Source organism: Astyanax mexicanus, chromosome 7, assembly GCF_023375975.1.
Source record: "Astyanax mexicanus isolate ESR-SI-001 chromosome 7, AstMex3_surface, whole genome shotgun sequence".
NCBI lineage: Eukaryota > Metazoa > Chordata > Actinopteri > Characiformes > Acestrorhamphidae > Astyanax > Astyanax mexicanus.
Window position 1 is genome coordinate 2,759,197 of NC_064414.1, and position 19,294 is coordinate 2,778,490.

Here is a 19,294-nt window from a genome sequence, read left to right on the forward strand (position 1 = left end):
TATTAAATAAATTAACGCACAAAATCCAAATCCAATTTTTTTTAGTTATCTAATTAAAGCATCTTATCAATTGTCCAACGACTCTAATAACACTATTAAGTGTACTTTGATACACAAACATATGCATATATGCATACACAATATGCAAATCAGTCTATCAATAATACACACCTATGCGTTTCACTGCAATCAGAGGCACACTGCAGCTGCTGCTGCTCAGCCAATAAGCCCTCCCTCCTGCCCCGCCTCTAAACCCATACATTACCCAGTGCCTCTACCAAACTACTCCTCCCATTTTTTTAAATTGAGCTAAGGGTGGAGGCAGCTAAAAGCAGAAAACATACATACATACATACATACATACATACATACATACACACATGTATATATATATATACATATACATACATACATACATACCCACTCAAAGGAGAGAATCCAACAGCCTCGAGCGATGCCCAGGAGAATGTTGAGGGTACGCCGTGGACTACCAGATACCACGTGTGTCGTACTCTCACACACACTGTCCACCACAGTAAAGCTACCCAAGCTGTTCACCACTTGGAGCACCGTCTGCTGCTTACTAAAAAAAAATAAAAAAAAAATCTTCAAGCATGCTAATGATGCAAACTTAATAATAATAGCTGCTGATAAGCAAATTAAAAATATTAGTGTTAAATAGCTGGTAATACTTACTCTGTAGGCATGCTCGTCATTACTAATGTTCTGTTCTTCTGAAGAGAGAGAAAAAAAAAAAAAAAAAGTATTGGCATTGAGGTTACAGGTATTTACCGCTTTATTATGACACATGGATAACTTATGTAATGAACCTTCTCGTTTCCAATGCGTTTTCTTTATTTTTATGACTATTTACATTGTAGATTCTCACTGAAGCATCAAAACTATGAATGAACACATGTGGAGTTTTATGTACTTAACAAAAAAAATTAGCTTAACCTCCACAGTCACCGGACCTGAACCCAATCCAGATTTGAGGTTTGGGGTGAGCTGGAGCACAGAGTGGAGAAGGCAAAGGAGCAAAAAGTGCTAATAAACACCTCTGGGAACTCCTTCCTTCCTTCAAGACTGTTGGAAAACCTTGAAAATTTCATGTGACCACCTCTTGAAGAAGCTCATTGAGAGAATGAGAGAATTGCCAAGATTGTGCAAAGCAGTAATCAGAGCAAAGGGGGGCTATTTTGAAGAAACTAGAATATAAAACATGTTTTTTAGTTAAGTACATGAAACTCCACATGTGTTCATTCATAGTTTTGATGCTTCAGTGAGAATCTACAATGTAAATAGTCATGAAAAATAAAGAAAACGCATTGAAAAAGAGAAGGTGTGTGCAAACTTTTGGCCTGTACTGTAAATAAGGAAGCCGCAGTTCACACCTTTCCACCCCACTGCACTGTTTGAACCCACCACTTTTTAAAGTGTAAATAACACTCTGATGAAGGACACAGTGGTAAGCAGCGCAGCAGACAACACGGCAGGCTGCGGCCGTGCATGAGAAACACATGCCGGATGTATCTGCATATTTGGTGAGCGTAGAGGAAACACAAGTCCAAGGCCATGAAGAGGGAAAAGTGGTTAGAGTGCCGTTTGAGCAGAGCAACATGTCCCAGCGCTCCATCCGTCCCCTGTACTCTGGCCCCAGGACAGCAGGTCCTCCGCACAAGCACACGAGCACCAGTGGCTTGCTTACACACACACACAGCACTTCCTCTCTGCTCCCACCACAGGAAGTTGGGGGTTCAGGTCCATCAGCACACCGAGAAGCCAAAACAACCCCACAGTACATAACATGTTTATAGATATGCTTATTGGTAACTGTGACAGGGTGCAGCCAGGTGTGCCCTCTTAGCTGCGCATGGGGGCAAAGCTGAAGAAGCTGTTTGCAAATCCATAACCATGAAAGGCATTGATATTTCCTAATAAACATGGCTAAATCTGATAAAAATATACAGTACAGGCCAAAAGTTTGAACACACCTTCTCTTTTTCAATGCATTTCTTTATTTTTTATGACTATTTACATTGTAGATTCTCAATGAAGCATCAAAACTATGAATGAACACATGTGGAGTTTTATGTACTTAACAAAAAATGAGCTGAACCTCCACAGTCACCGGACCTGAACCCAATCCAGATTTGAGGTTTGGGGTGAGCTGGAGCACAGAGTGAAGAAGACAAAGGAGCAACAAGTGCTAATAAACACCTCTGGGAACTCCTTCCTTCAACACTGTTGGAAAACCTTCAAAATTTCAGGTGGCCACCTCTTGAAGCTCATTGAGAGAATGATGCCGAGAGTGTGCAAAGCAGTAATCAGAGCAAAGTTTTGTCACCTTTTTTTGTTAAGTACATAAAACTCCACGTGTTCATTCATAGTTTTGATGTCTTCAGTGAGAATCTACCATCTTTTTTTCCCCAGAAAGTACCAAACTGTTGATTTGGCCACTACTAAAGTCTCCACTGTCTCTCTGATTGAACTCTTCTTTTTTTTTTTTTTACAGTTTAATGATGATCCGTTTCACTTCCATTGAGAACTTCTTTAACTGCATGTTGTTGGTTCATAGAAACAGCTTCCAAATGCAAATGCCTCACCTGGAATCATCTCTAGACCGTTTATCTGCATACCTGATGATGGATTAATGAAGGAATAGCCAATGAAGCTCATAAAATAGCTTATGAGATCATGTATCCAAGCATCTAATTATGAGGATGCTTTGTATACAAATGGTTGTTATTTCTAAAAGCTTCATTGGGAAATTTTAATTTAACCACTTGAATTAAAATTTAAAGCTCCACTAGGTAGGATTGAGATTTTGTGCTTGTGGGCTCCCCTACAGTTGTAGAGTGTAATAAATGTTTCAGGTCGATTCGTTTCTCTCTCGTTTTCTGGCTTTCACAGACATATTCGGTCTCATTCCAGCTTCTGCCAGAGTGTCTGTATGTTAGTTTGTAAAGAATGAACCAGTAGTCCTTGTAGAACTGTTAGAACTAAAGGTCGGAAAGCAGGTCGCAGTTCTCGCGAGCGTTGGTTGCGGCCGCCTCGGAAAACTTACAGAGTCTGGTTTGAGCTCAGAGGAGCTCCGGCACAGACACGAGAGCACCGCTATTCCTCCTATTACACCTCAATGCAGCGCTGCAGTGAGTTTCAAGCTGTAATTTTACATCTTTAAAAATATCAAAAATCAAGGAAATCCTACCTAGTGGGCCTTTAGGAAAGTCTACACTTCAATTTCATCTCATTTGTTTCATTTTAAATCCAGGTTGACGGCTTGCAGAGCCCAAATCATGCAGATTGTGTCACTGTCCGAATATTTTCGAGCCTAACTGTATATACCCAATGAAATGCTGAAGGTCATCTTTTGCTAATATCCTGCACTAAGCAGAGTCTGTATCAGACGTAACACAAAGCTATTCACCCATGCTACTTTCACCGGAGCTTACAACACAAGGACATGAAAAGAACCTATTCATCTACCAATTCCTAAACCCCATCCTCCAACACCTTTCCAGACTACTGGTCCATTTACTAATCGTCAGCTCAGCCAGAAACTCTCTCTTACCAAAACACACAGTTACTGAATGTTGGTCTATTGTTCAGACCTGATTCACACCTTCAGGTGTTGTGACTGAGAATAGCTTTAGCTCCTTTAGCTTCTTTAGCTTCTGGGCTTCTAGTCAATCTGTTCATCATTCATCGGAAGGGGTTGCCCTCATCACATTCAACTCTCAACTAATCCTTTTGCTTTTTATCGGTGAACCCAGAACACCTTTAGAGAGCTGAGTGCGTGATGAAGGCTTTATCGTGAAGGCTTGATCGAGTTCTGCAGGAATTCTCACGAAAAGATTTCTAGTCTTTTTTTTCTTCCTACAACCGGAAAAATTCCACTGTGGCCCTGAATGTTTAAGGTTAAGCTTGAGAAGAAAACTGAGGCATTCGAAAAAAAGTGTGAATTGTAGAGCAAAACTTGTAAAGTCTGGTAAAAAAACCACAGCAGGATTTTTTAAGATTGTATGAGATTTAAAATCTAAAATCTGAACGAAGCATACATTTCAGGAAAGCAAAATTAATCATAAATGAAAAATCGAAAACATGGATGCCGAAATGATGCACCTGGCTGCCCTTTTCTTCAAGGCTTTTCTATTTTCTGAAAAAGTCTGAAAAAATATGAAGAATATGAATCCAAGAAAGCAATCCAGTGCAGTCCTAGCTATATGAATTAGAGAAAACAAAGGGAGATTCTCTGAAATCAGCATTTAAACAATAATAACTCTTAGAAGTTTCATTGCCAGCAACAAAAATATGGTGTTCTTGCCAAAAAATGTCTTAAAAGTCCACAGGTAGAATGGGAGATATTTAATGGCATCAATGCAATATCTTAGAGATATCTTAGGATACAAAACTTAGAACACAGTCAAAAAGTGCAGGAACATCTACAACTCCAGAAAAACATGCGACAGTATGAAAACTGTTGTCTATTCCGGCATTTTAGTCTTGCAATACATCCCCCCAAAAAAGAGATTTAAGGTTAATGTACTAAAAACAGACTTCAAATCAAAACAATGATGTGATTTCATACTGTATAAAACAATAGCCTATCCATGTTAACCATCCAGAAACGTTCTTAAAGCAACATATGGTGCCTTTAAGACAACCCCTAGATCTTTTCCAGGTATGTCTGTCCTTTTTTAAACAAAATGTGGAGCATCTTTAGCTGGAGTGGAGAGTATACACAGCTGGTCTGAAGTTCATGCTCAGGTCGAGGAGGTTACAAAAAGGCCAGGCAGTTTGCTTTTGCTGTTTTTGCAACTAGAGCTGCACAGCTGCACCAATAAATGTGTGGGTAGGAGACAGAAGCACATAGCAACGTAGCACTAATGCTAATGCGTAAAAACAGCAAAAAAGATGCATGAAATCCGATGTCTGTGGATTGGATATGTATCTGATTTAGGACCACATATGAAAGTGACTCGGAAAAAAAATATATATAGATTTGTCACGTTCACACAGCCATTCAGTCTGGTAATGAGAACGTAGCCAAAATTACACATTCAACATCATTTTCATGTTTTTTATAGTATTGTTGAGAGAAATTATAAAATGATAAATGTTTAACCTTCCCCTTATGCTACAGAAAACAAGCTTTATTTTATATATTGGGTTCATACCCTCATACAAAGTAAAATGTAAGATACATAGCAATTGTTTTGATAATGGCATTTTCCATACTGTATCAACTTTTTCTGATTTGGGGTTGTTTTCACTGCGGTTAAAAGTCCAAAAAAAGAAAGAAATCATATTTCATAAAATACAAATACATTTAAAAAACCCTTTGCATATAAGATATAAAATAGCTCTGCCTTGAAACAAGTCCTAACTACTCTTTAAGTGCTCTATTAGAGAGGTTCTCTAGCAACAGTGCTGAAAAACAGGCTGCGAACAAGAGAACGAAAGCAATGGTGTGAACTGCTTGAAGCTCTTGTTTCCAATACACCCAGCACAAATAAAGGAAATTCTTTGGGGTATGACACACCAAGGTTGGTGGGCAGTTCATGCACTTTGATACAAGGCTTCTATTCACCCAGAGACAGGGTGTTTAACAAGGACATAGGCAACAATAAAAAATATTTTAAGCACTGAGCAGATTGTCTCATATAGAGATTCGATCTAAATGCATCACTAATTGGCGTGTGCTTGCTTGTTTTTACTCGTTTAACATCTTTCGGTTCTTTTAAATGAGGCGTGTTTTGACACTCTGGATTTTACTCTACTGTCACAGCTGTGGTTCAGTTACTCATCCAACGTATGAGCGCAGCTTTGTGTCTGGAACTGTCAGGATGTGACCAATCAGCAGCACCTGCACGGCCCGTCGCACTCGAAGAACCTTCAAGAATCAAACGAAGAGACCCAAATAGGATCTCGGGGGGAAGAGAGATGCTTGGTGGTTCCAAAATCCAGTCCTAATTCATATTCCAGGAGGAAAACTATGACAAAGTGGTTCAAAAACATTGGTCATTAGCGAAGCGAGAAGGTGGATGGATCCAAGTGAACGAGACTCATCTAAAAGCTCACTGCTGTTTCCAATAAACCTCGTGTTGTGTGATCTTCAATGTCTTCTAACAAGTCCCACAGGAGAAGTTTCATCCACGTAGGAAGAGATTTCAACCTTCACATCACTTATCACACCTGACATCAGGGCCCAGTGTGAGGTCACCCAGTCCATCTCTTTGATCTTAGCTAATAGAAAGCAACAGAATGGCTGCTTTTGTACATAAACCCATTTAGTGCTGCTCTTCTGGAGGCGAGGTGAAGAACGTACATGACAACATACGCCCATCTCTCAAGATCTCCACACAATGGAATGATCTCAAACAGGCAGGCGCTGTGTCGGCTTACGACGAGGCCGTAATGCGCTTTGGGACACAGGTCGCATACAAGTGAAATGAAACAGAGACGGTTGAGAGATGAAAGCCTGCTGCGCCACTCAACAGCAGAAGAAGAAGAAGAAGGAGGGAGTTCCGTCAAGGCTGAAGGAGAGCAAAAAGGCGCCTCGGCCAGGTGCGAAGTTACAGACGCGAAAAAACGACTTGCACAGGAAGCCAGGAAGACAACAAAAAAAACCCTGAGCAAACAGCAACTCCTTCAACTGTGTTAAGTCATTCTTAGGAGTGTCCCAATCACATTTTTTGTCCCAGAGTCTGAGTCAATTGATTTTGAGTATCTGCCGATTACAGTCCTGATCCAATACTTTTTGGTGATGCAGTATATATATATATAAAAAAAATATATATATATATATATATATTAGGGGTGGGCGATATGGCCCTAAAATAATATCATGATATTTCATGGTATTATCGCGATAACGATATCTTGGCAATATGACAAAAAAAAATACACTACTGCAACAAATCAAAACGTACGTTCATTATTGTATACAATATGATATGGCACACCTCTAGCTGAGATAAAAAAAAAATACAAGAATTTTTGCAGATTTGTAACAGAAGTCAATGATTCAGAATGTCATGATACTAATAATAATAATGCACTCCAAATATCTCCAGATATCCAGGATTAAGGAAAAGTTAATGATACTGGACAGATATAACCTGTCTCTAGTAGATATATAATAGGACATGAGAAAAGTGTGAATTTTTCTTTTACTTAAAACAGCAAGAAAAGTAGTACCCTGATTTGATAATTAGGGGTGAGTGTTATGGCACGATATTTCAGGATATAATATCGTTCACGATATTTGAAACGTTTGGCGATATTATCGCGTACGATATGATATGGCACACCCCTAATATATATATATATATATATATATATTGAAAAAAAAAAAAAAAAAAATTAAATCACCAGTGCAACAGTGCACGTATATGTAAACCATGTAACCTACTAGCTCTCAATAATTAGTATTTAAATGTAAATAAAATAATTAGTGTTACATTGACAAAAATTTAATTACATATTTATATTGTGTTGTGTTGTCAGAGTTGATGGGAAGATGGATGGAGATACAGTAAAAACAGGGCAATTCTGAAAGAAAACCTTTTGGAAGCTCTAAAAGACCTGAGACTGGGAAGGAGAGTCACCTTCCAGCAAGACAATGACCCTAAACATACAGCCAGAGATATAGAGTATTCGTATTATTTCATATAAACTGAGGGGTCTTTTTTTCTCTCTAAAACCAAAGAGCATTACCCAGTTTCCATTTTTTTTTATAATTTACAGTTCAAATAACTTAGCAAGCTTACAAAAAGGCAAAAATAGAGGCAAAATAGATCATTAAGGCCAACCTTTTCAGTACAAATCATGAAACCCTTCAGTCTTCGCCACAGCTTGACGCAAGACAGCTCCCTTTCACAGCACACTACATTTCTCTCCTCATTAAAACAACCAACTAATGGAGCTCTGCCAAGATCTAAACTCCCTCCACTGACTGCATCAGATAACGCTCCCTTTACTTCTTCATTGTTTAGATAAGGCACGTCAAATAACCTGCTAACAATTTAATGAAATGTTTTTCGTCAGTCAGCACGCTCAAACAAACTAACCATAAACAATGGGAGCTGCATTCACGTAGCTCTGAGAAGGAGAATAAACAAATAAATAAGCTACAGTATAAATGATCATCATAAATTACGAGGAAAAGTTTTGTGTTGACTTTACCTTCATGTATTTGTCCGTTTTCATACTCCCTTGCTTGCTACACATTTCAGAGCATCTGTCAGTGAGCCCATCTGAGGTGCTGCTTTTATTGTCTTTGCCTACGAATGAAAATAGGCAAAGCAAAAAAAAAAAAAAGTTCAGACTAGAGACTAGAGCAGCACACCACAGATGTGTCTATGCAGCTGAGCTCTTTTTTTAAACGTTATACCATGCTTATGACTTATGACACAAGATACAAAAGACATAAAAGCATGAAAAACTATTTATTTAGACGTGTAAAACTGAAGATTTTTTTTTCATCCTTATCAGAACATAAACATTTAAAAATCTTCAATCTACATACAGTGTACAATTAGTACAATTTATTTAAATTTTCACATTGTTAAAAAGCAGCAAACCATCTAAGAACCTTTGATCGGATGAAAACACCCACAAAAGGGAAACCCATAGGTTTTTTTTTGTTTGTTTTGTTTTTTTTTATAAAGCATTGATTGCAGATATGCAGCCAGTAATAACCATGAACACTGATCATTTCTTGTTTCTGTTATACTCTTATAATCTGACAATCTGAAAACTATTTCTTAAAATAGTATTTAACTTCTAAATAGGCCCTAAATGTTTTTTTAAACAGTCATTTAGTCGGGAGGGCTTTTACCAGTCCTTACTTGTGTCCAGGTTCTGCTGGGTTCTTCTCCTCTGTCTCTTTGCAGCAGGCTCTTGCTTTGGCTCCTCATGATTGGACACACTGGATTCGCAGCCTGGTCCACCAGTCTTTGTAATTGGTCCATTAGATACTGTATCAGACACTTGTTTAGAGAGCGAAGTTTCAGAGCTGTGCTGAGGTTTGCTATGGACATTCTTTTCAAGTTTGCTGTTTGCTGAGAAAGTCTCCAGAGAGCTGTTCTTACGTCGATTTCGGTTTTGAGGGACGAGGTCAAAGGTTGGTAAATCCACTGATTTCGAAGAGTCCACAAAGCTGCCCTTATGCCCTGGTGTGTTCTTGACTGTCTTTGTGAAAGGTCCATTAGACACTTTATCACACATTTGTGCTGAGAATGATTTCTGAGTTTCTGAGACGTATTTGCTTTCGACAGTCTTTTCCATTATTGTCTTTTCTGGGAGAGTCTCCAGAGAGTTTTTCTTACTTCTATTTCGGTTTTGAGGGACGAAATCAAAGGTTGGTAAATCCAATGATTTCGAAGAGTCCACAACGCTGCCCCTATCAACAGTCTTTTCAGGTTTGGCGTTTGCTTTGAAAGTCTCCTGAGAGCTGCTCTTGCGTCCATTACGGTTTTGAGGCACGAGGTCAAAGGTAGGTAAATCCAGGGATTTTGAAGAGTCCACAAAGCTGACCCTACACCCCGGTGTGTTCTTTGCTGTCTTTGTGGATGGTTCATTAGATACTTTATCAAACATTTGCGTTGAGAATGATACATCCGAGATGTGGCGAGATTTGCTTTCGACAGTCTTTTCAGGTTTGGTGTTTGCTGGAAGGGTCATCTGGGAGCTGCTCTTGCGTCTATTACGGTTTTGAGGGACGAGGTCAAAGGTAGGTAAATCCAATGATTTCGAAGAGTCCACAACGCTGCCCCTATCGACAGTCTTTTCTACGGCATTACGGTGTTGAGGCAAGAGGTCAAAGGTAGGTAAATCCAGGGATTTTGAAGAGTCCACAAAGCTGCCCTTATGCCCAGGTGTGTTTTTAACTGTCTTTGTGGATGGTTCATTAGATACTTTATCAAACATTTGCGTTGAGAATGATGCATCCGAGATGTGGCGAGATTTGCTAATGACAGTCTTTTCAGGTTTGGTGTTTGCTGGAAGGGTCATCTGGGAGCTGCTCTTGCGTCTATTACGGTTTTGAGGCACAAGGTCAAAGGTTGGAAAATCCAGTGATTTCGAAGAGTCCACAACGCTGACCCTATCGACAGTCTTTTCAGGTTTGGCGTTTGCTTTGAAAGTCTCCTGAGAGCTGCTCTTGCGTCCATTTCGGTGTTGAGGCACGAGGTCAAAGGTAGGTAAATCCAGGGATTTTGAAGAGTCCACAAAGCTGCCCTTATGCCCCGGTGTGTTTTTGACTGTCTTTGTGAGTGGTTCATTAGATACTTTATCAAACACTTGTGTTGAGAATGATGCATCCGAGATGTGTCGAGATTTGCTATTGACAGTCTTTTCAGGTTTGGTGTTTGCTGGAAGGGTCATCTGGGAGCTGCTCTTGCGTCTATTACGGTTTTGAGGGACGAGGTCAAAGGTTGGTAAATCCAATGATTTCGAAGAGTCCACAAAGCTGACCCCACGCCCTGGTGTGTTCTTGGCTGAACTGAAGTAGTCCTCAAACACGCTGTCGTCATCATCCCCACCACTTGGCTTTAAGACCTCTTTGCAGTCAGTCACTACGGCAGCTTGTTTTTTCTTCTTTAACACTTTCTGTTTTTTTTCTTCAGATTTTAGGGAATCCTGCTCTTTACTTTGAGCTTTAGTACTACGGTTTGAAAGAGAAGGACGTCTCCCAGAGTCAGATACATTAATGTCAGCTGTGGTCTCTTTCAGGCACAGTGGATTCTGGCTTACTCTTGAGGTCACACTGCTAAGAGGTGAACTAATTTCGGATTTCTTACTATTATATGACGACCTTCTGGATTCATCAGGCACTTCTTCTTCTTCAGGTTCAGGGTCCAACGTTAAGCTTTTTGAAGATGTTTTATGAACAAAGGAGTCTAGAAAGGATTGTTTTGCCAATCCAGAACGAGATCTCCTTGGTCTTTTAGTTTTTGGTGATGCTGGAACTTTAACTGTTTCTTTAGTCTTGTTTAAAGACGAAAACGTAACACCTGAATCGAGCGATTCTTTCTTAGAACGGACAGATAGTGTCTTCTTGACTGATGGAAGGTCATGGTATTGTTGCTCTCCTTCATCACTGTTGGAGCTTCGACGGGCGTCTGACAAACCAGTCTCCTCTTCCTCATCTGAATAAAAAATAAAGAAATATTGCCAACCAATCACTTTCACTACCTTCTTCAAATGTTCAATACTCTAGAGGTAGGAGAATTCTCATCACAACAAGAGATTAGAGTAGATTAGAGTATTAGAGTAGATCAGTCACAGCAGTGCTGCTGGAAGTTTTAAACACCTCAGTGTCACTGCTGGACTGAGCATAGTCCACCAACCAGAAATGTCCGTCCAAAAACCTCCTGTGGGCAGCATGCTGTGATCACTGATAAAAGACTAGAGGATGACCAGTAAAAAAAAAAAAAAAAACTGTGCATCAACTGATTCAGAGCTTCTGTCTATGACTTTACTTTCTACAAGTTGCTTCAGCTGTAGGTAGGAGTGTGTAATAGAGTGGAGGACAGTAAGTGATGATTAAACACTGTGTTTAAAAACTCCAGCAGCACAGCTGTATCTGATCCACTCACATTGGTCAGTGAAGGTGATAAAAAGGACAATGAGTGCAAAAACAAAGATTTGGGGTTTGGGGTTCCGAGTGGTCCAGCAGGCTAAGCACTGCAGCTATGATCAGGAGATCGGTGTGTACAAATCCCGGTTATGCAGCTTGCCATCACCTGCCAGAGCCCTCACAGAGTACAGCTGGCCTTGCTCTCTCTGGGTGGGTACAGTAGATGGCTCTCTTTCCCCTCATCACTCCTAGGGTGATGTGGATCATCAGCACAAGGCTGCGTCTGTGAGCTGATGTATCAGAACCGAGTTGCTGCTTTTTCTCCAAGCGGTAGCGCTGTGATGCTACTCGGAAATGCTACAGCATCAGAAGCAGTTCAAAAAGAGGCAGAGTCTGACTTGACATGTTTTGGAGGAGGTGTGCGCTAGTCTTTAAACTCCATCTGTTTAATCTTAGTACTAGTCTTGAAATCAATATGCAGGTCCTTACCCAGTTGTTTGGAAAGGTCAGTGGGAGTGTTCCCAAGAGAGGGCCTTGGGGAATCATCCAGTTCCGAGTCCTGAATCTGTGAAGCTAAAACACATTTTTTTTTTAAGTTTTATAAGTCTATTAAGGTCATTTATTCACTAAACATTGGAGATAAAAAAAGAATAAGCATCTCATAAAATTGTTCAAGCATCTGTGAAGATATAGAATACGTAGGTTAAGAATACGTACCAGTGGGTGAGAGATTTTCCCGCTGTGCTCTCATCTCCCTCAGCCTCTGAGCCATGGTGTCTGCTCTTCTTGATGAGGGACTGTACACTATACCGTGCTCCTCATCAATAATGAAAGGTGACGTATCTGAAACTACTACAAACGCACACACACAAACATCATATAACAGCCACACAAAAGAGGAGATTAAATGAGACGAGGAAATGATGAGATGATGACTTGCCTACAGGAGATGAACGGGCCAGATCTTCCATCATTTTATCCAGCTTTCTCTTCAATTGCTTAGGTGTGCTTACAGGAGCATTCCTTGGCTGCATGCAACGATGCTATAAATACAAGTCATTAAAGTAATTAATGGGTCTTCTGTACCAACAAGCATTAAAAAAATCAGCTTTTTGTTAAAAAAAAACAGAGAAAACAGTTTACCGTTCTTTTTTTCAGTTGACTAAGCTTTGATTCTTCATGATGAGCAGGGTACAGAGCCTCCTCAGCATGCTCAACTGTTTCTTTGCACCTGCACAGACCAGTGGAGACGTAATCATATTCTACTCAAGCAATGTAAGAGCAGAGCCATCTAATGGCCAACATGAGAAACAAACACAAAGACTAATGAATTGAAGCCAATATTAATCTCAAATTGGACAAAAGTGGCTTTAAACATAAATTAAAACAGCCCATGGTTACATACTGTATGTGTCACAGTTCCTTTAAAAGATTAAGTTAACTTATTAAGTTTCTAAGTGACACATATTGAACATCCGGAGAGAATCACAGCACAGCATGCAAACATGTGTTTGTTCATATGACCTCATTTACAGAATATAGGAGTGCTAGGTTAGTCCCTAATTTAAAAGTAGTTAGTAATTAAATAGTAATTAAATGTTTTACATTCCACAGATTTGTATTTGTATTATTTATTACTATTTTTTATATAATGAATTTCCAATAAGGACAGGTTACACAACCACCACTTTGTTATAACCCTGATAAACCCTACAGTAAACTACACAATTTCATTATAAGCGTACCTGGCAACCCAATGGACCGATACAATCTTCACACCCATTTTCTTCGCTTTATTCCACGTGGACTGATGGCCATGTTTGAATACTACATGGGTGACTTGTTTGTTGAACGTTTTAGATACCTGTAATTAAAAGGCAAAGAACATGGCATATACATAAACAACTTATAACAAACAGAACAAAGTTTTAATTAAAAAATACATTAAAAAATACGTTTTCCATAAGTTATTTCATTACCTTAGCGCCCAGTTCTTGAAGCTGCTGAATAAAGGGATCAGAATAATTTTCTGTCTTACTTGCAGACCACACATCCACATACGCCACAACATCTGTACAAAGGAAGGGGAACAACATAGTGAATAAAAACAGGGTGCGACAAAGTGCCTTACAGTTAGCCAGTCAGCACTGCACTGTGGCTTTAGCAGCAGAATGACAGCCTGTTCTCACATATTTACCTCAACATAAACACACCGACTACCAGACTACTGCAGCTAGACAATCATCCCTCACCTATAAACCTAAAAGAGGCTCGGCTATGGTGCACTGGCACAGTACCAGTACCAAAACTATTTCTGAGACTGCATTATTACCACCCCAACAATAGCTGAAGCTGAGAGATTTTTCTCAACCTTAAAAAGAGAACAAAGACATTCCTGTAAAATGCAATGTCCATGCTTTCCATTGACTATATCCAATTTCCATCAGAGAGTGATTAATAACTTTGCTGCTTTAAAAGACCGATGAATAATGGAAAGTGCATTGACCAAGCTCTGATACATCAGCAAACAGATGCCTGAGCTGACAGACATCAACTTGGAAGTGATGTGAGCAGAGATGCGGGGCCAATTGTGCTCTCTCGGGCTCCGGTTGCTGAGGTGACTGTCATTTTTGAGATGTTGCACTTGGTATCTCATTTTTTGTTTACCTGTACGCCTTTCACTCATTCAATGGCAATCTTTATTCTGTATCTGCTGCACCGAACATAAAATACTGTCTGATTAAGACAGACAAAAATAGCTACTGTGAAGGCTTAACTCAGTTATATGATCAATGGGTCCTTCACCATGTTTAGAGCTATTTGTGAGAGCAAATTTGCAATGTATGATTTGAACAGGGCACTTTGGCCATAATTGCAACAGTTTCTCAACTAAAATGTCAGGCAGCAGCTGCTAATAGTGGTATGTTGATGTACAGGAGATGCACAGAACGTTATATGCATATTGAAAAAAATCATTTCATTTTGGCCATGCACTATAGGACTCTAGATCACTATAGCTTTTGTCCTCAATGACTCCCCCCCCCCCCCCCCTTACATTAATTTTACACTTCTAGTAGTTTTGAAATCAGTACATTTATTTAAAGAGAAACAGCTTGAGTTGATACTTTAACTTCTAGATATGTATTTTAAACCCTAGCATCTATACTTCTACCTACAGAGTAATGAATGTCAACACTTTTGGCCTCTTTGAAAATCCCAAACAAAATCTGCTACAGGTCATTAAAACACAGAGACGTACCTTTGAGGACCGATGGAGAAATCCTGCTTGTTGTCATGGCTGAATGGAGGAGACGTATTTTCTGTTCTGAAACACGTCACCAACAAGGATTTAGTTAGTTGCAGAGGACAACATGAGAAAAGCACATCTAACAATTATAATGGCTCTTCTTATGTTAAATATATCTAACTAGCTAGAATTTCCCTCTGGGATCAACAAAGTAACTATCTATCTATCTATCTATCTATCTATCTATCTGTCTAGATCTAACTATGTATCTGTATATATCTATCTAATTACATCTTAGCTATGTTATTCAGCTTGTGTACAGACTAAGTACACTGTGCCTCTGTTGCATGTATCTTTACCTTTTAGGTCAGCCTTGTTTCTTAAAGCTTAAAATGTGAAATAACATTAATTTAGCATCGTTTACTGTTTAGTCAGCTTATATATCTTATTTAAAAGTTCAGTTAATGATACATATTTGAAAGTTAGCTAGGTTAACTTGGCAGTAAATGTCAAACTAACTAGTTAACTAGCTAAAACACGTTTCAGCTATGTTGGCTAACTTTAGCTAGTTAGCATTTGGTTGCTATGAACTGGCTAGTTGAACCAAAGCGTTAGCTTTGTAAGCTAACTAATTTAACTATTAAAATAATACAACATGTCAGAACATTCAGACTATCGATCACTAATAAAGCAGCGAGGTGAGAAACCTCGGTGTCAGTTCCTTAAAAATCATTTATTTATCTTAAAAATGTAGCTTACCTAATAATAACCAGCTACAGCAGCTCGGCTAACTAGTTAACTAGCTACCCAGCTAGTTAGTTAGTCGGCTAGCAGGCTCACTTTAGCTAGTAAGCTAAAGCTAAGCTAAGCTAAGTGGAAGTTGGGGTGGACCCGAGTGTTCCGGTTGTCGCTGCTAAAATCTCCAACATCTGATCCCGCAGTTCAGTCCAAACACCGCGGGCTGTGGTTTAAACTGCAGATAATGTTAAAATACCATTAAAAACTAACGAGTTACTCCATCTACTCTTTTCTCGTGGCTTATTTTCGCGGCAGAGTTCGTATTTCCTCTTCTTCAGCTCTACGAGAAGCCCCAAGACTCAATACTACCACCTACTGAACCTGCTCTACCACCAGACACAGAGAGAGAGAGTGGACAGTCAGTATTAAATATATATTAAATATATATTAAATTATTGTTTAGAAATATTATATATATATACAGCTGTGGAAAAATGAGAGATCAGTTTCTGAATCAGTTTATCTGATTTTGCTATTTATAGGTATAAGTTTGATTAAAATTTGCATAGAAAAATGATGCAGAGCTTTAAGAGCTTAAATAATGCAAAAAATAAGTTAATATTCATAAACCTTGTGGAGTTCAGAAATCATTATTAGGCAGAATAACCCTGTTTTTTTTATCACAGTTTTCATGCATCTTGGCATCATGTTGTCCTCCACCAGTCTTACACACTGCTTTTGGATAACTTTATGCTGCTTTACTCCTGGTGCAAAAATTCAAGCAGTTCAGTTTGGTGGTTTGATGGTTTGTGATCATCCATCTTCCTCTTGATTATATTCCAGAGTTTTGAATTTTGTTTCAATGCATTGGTGATGGATTAACGTAAAAAAAATTCTGCAATCGGGATACATAAGGTGATTACTGTAATCACAATGTGCATTATATGCATAATATAAGCTATATATGAGAAAATGCATATTGTAAAACTGAGAGCATGCCTACAAATCTCCGATCTTCGTATTCGAGGTGCTGGAAGACAGTCTGCAGTGTTTCTCGAGCTCTAAACCATGTTTTTACAATTACTCTGCTTCATGACAACTCTGATCTTTTTTATCAGGATGTCTGGCAGACCTTTCCCTGAGAACAAAGCAGATTTGAAGGGCTAATTCCCACTGCTTTGGTGTTCTGTTTCCCGTTCTTCAGTCGGGAAAGCTCATTCCCTCTCTTCCTTCCGGCGCAATTTAAAAATTCATGTCTTCAGACACTACTCCTCATGTCTTATACTTTCACAACAAAGAACCTGTGCAGTTTTGAAATGTTTCAGTGATATTTTTTCTCCTGTTTATTTTTTTATACAGTCACTGTGCAGGTTTCTTTCAGTATATAGACTCTTCTATATTCTATATAATTGTGTTCTTGTGCCCTCTGCTGACAGGAGCTTCTATTAAGTGATTGTGAAAAAGTGCTGATTGAATAAAGGTGAGTGTTTCAGAGAACAGGCAGAGTCTTTCTCCAGTAGAGGTCTCTGTTCGCTTGTTTTATTTTTTTAGAGACAGGTTTCTATTTTGTTTACAGTCATAAGAGTCAATTAACTTTTGCTCATGAATATTCATACATGCAAATATATCACCTCTGATTGGCTAACAGCACTGCAGCAGAGAACACCTACCAGCCTCCCCCCACAGTAAATTTTACAGCTCTAAAAATATAATGACATAATTTATAAATGATAATACATTAAATAATATTAACCATTTAAAGAACATTGTTTTAAGAACAGTGAGTTACAGTTGTGGTCAAAAGTTTACATACACTTGTAAAAAAACATAATGTTATGGCTGTCTTGAGTTTTCAATAAGTTCTACAACTCTTATTTTTCTGTGATAGAGTGATCGGAACACATACATGTTTGTCACAAAAAACAGTCATAAAATTTGGTTCTTTCATAAATTTATTATGGGTCTGCTGAAAATGTCACCAAATCTGCTGGGTCAAAAATATACATACAGCAACATTAGTATTTGGTTACATGTCCCTTGGCCATTTTCACGGCAACTAGGCGCTTTTGGTAGCCATCCACAAGCTCCTGGCAAGCTTCAGGTCGAATGTTTGACCACTCTTCTTGACAGAATTGGTGCAGTTCAGCTAAATGTGATGGTTTTCTTGCATGAACCCGTTTCTTTAGCACTGTCCACATGTTCTCAATGGGGTTTAAGTCAGGACTTTGGGAAGGCCATTCTAAAACCTTAATTCTAGCCTGGTTTAGCCATTCCTTTACCACTTTTGATGTGTGTTTTGGGTCATTGTCTTGTTGGAACACCCAACTGCGCCCAAGACCCAACCTTCGGGCTGATGGTTTTAAGTTTTCCTGCAGAATTTGGAGGTAATCCTCCTTCTTCATTATCCCATTTACTTTCTGCAAAGAACCAGTTCCACTGGCAGCAAAACATCCCCAGAGCATAATACTACCACCACCATGCTTGACAGTAGGCATGGTGTTCCTGGGATTAAAGGCCTCACCTTTTCTCCTCCAAACATATTGCTGGGTGTTGTGGCCAAACAGCTCAATTTTTGTTTCGTCTGACCAGAGAACTTTCCTCCAGAAGGTTTTATCTTTGTCCATGTGATCAGCAGCAAACTTCAGCCGAGTCTTAAGGTGCCTTTTCTGGAGCAAGGGCTTCTTTCTTGCACGGCAGCCTCTCAGTCCATGGCGATGTAAAACACGCTTGACTGTGGAGACTGACACCTGTGTTCCATCAGCTTCCAAATCCTTGCAGACCTGCTTCTTGGTGATTCTTGGTTGACTCTTGACCATCCTGACCAATCTCCTCTCGGCAGCATGTGATAGCTTGCGTTTTCTTCCTGATCGTGGCAGTGACACAACTGTTCCATGCACTTTATACTTGCGTATAATTGTCTGCACAGTTGCTCTTGGGACCTGTAGCTGCTTTGAAATGGCTCCAAGTGACTTCCCTGACTTGTTCAAGTCAATAATTCGCTTTTTCAGATCCACACTGAGTTCCTTTGACTTTCCCATTGTAGCTTTTGTAGCTGAGTCTAATCACTGGGTCAAATGAGCCCTATTTAAATGGGCTCATGAGAAGTCAACAGCTGTAGTCAATCAGAATCACTTACAAGAAGTGAAGAGGCCATGACATGAAGCTAATTTGATTGACACAACTCGCTACATCACCAAAATTGACAAATTTTGTTGCTGTATGTATATTTTTGACCCAGCAGATTTGGTGACATTTTCAGCAGACCCATAATAAATTTATGAAAGAACCAAATTTTATGACTGTTTTTTGTGACAAACATGTATGTGTTCCGATCACTCTATCACAGAAAAATAAGAGTTGTAGAACTTATTGAAAACTCAAGACAGCCATAACATTATGTTTTTTTACAAGTGTATGTAAACTTTTGACCACAACTGTATATATATATATTTATAACTCCTGCTGATCAGACAGGATAAAAACAAATATTAATAACATTTTTATAGCTGAACAGTGAATCACATAGACTTTCCATCACATATACTGTTTGATTATCACTGTGTGTGTGTGTTTATTTTGCTTTTTAAGCTGAATATGATTTATCTACACTTCTAAATGATCAGGAGGCACAGAGCACTTACTCTGTCTTCATGTGATGTCTAACCCCCACCAGGAGAAGATGAAGCGCTCCAACATGGGAAGAACTGAGAGCTTCAGTCAGA

General features: G+C 39.1%; 1 protein-coding gene across 2 annotated transcripts in view; it reads right to left on the reverse strand.

Moving 5' to 3' along the window:
* Positions 1–15,948, reverse strand: part of mcph1 (microcephalin 1) — a 49,476-nt gene extending 33,528 nt beyond the window's left edge. The window contains exons 1-12 of one of the 2 annotated variants that reach the window (XM_049481563.1): positions 15,594–15,948; positions 14,847–14,912; positions 13,567–13,658; positions 13,333–13,451; positions 12,731–12,818; positions 12,528–12,630; positions 12,305–12,439; positions 12,077–12,160; positions 8,856–11,156; positions 8,191–8,288; positions 697–731; positions 421–583 (exon numbers count right to left, since the gene is read on the reverse strand). In XM_049481563.1, coding sequence (XP_049337520.1) covers positions 421–583; positions 697–731; positions 8,191–8,288; positions 8,856–11,156; positions 12,077–12,160; positions 12,305–12,439; positions 12,528–12,630; positions 12,731–12,818; positions 13,333–13,451; positions 13,567–13,658; positions 14,847–14,883 — 3,255 coding nt within the window. In that variant the 5' untranslated portion in view covers positions 14,884–14,912; positions 15,594–15,948. Of the gene's footprint in view, positions 1–420; positions 584–696; positions 735–8,190; positions 8,289–8,855; positions 11,157–12,076; positions 12,161–12,304; positions 12,440–12,527; positions 12,631–12,730; positions 12,819–13,332; positions 13,452–13,566; positions 13,659–14,846; positions 14,913–15,593 lie in introns of both variants that reach the window. The other variant, XM_049481562.1, reaches the window with a different exon arrangement.
* Between the last annotated feature and the right edge of the window lie 3,346 nt (positions 15,949–19,294).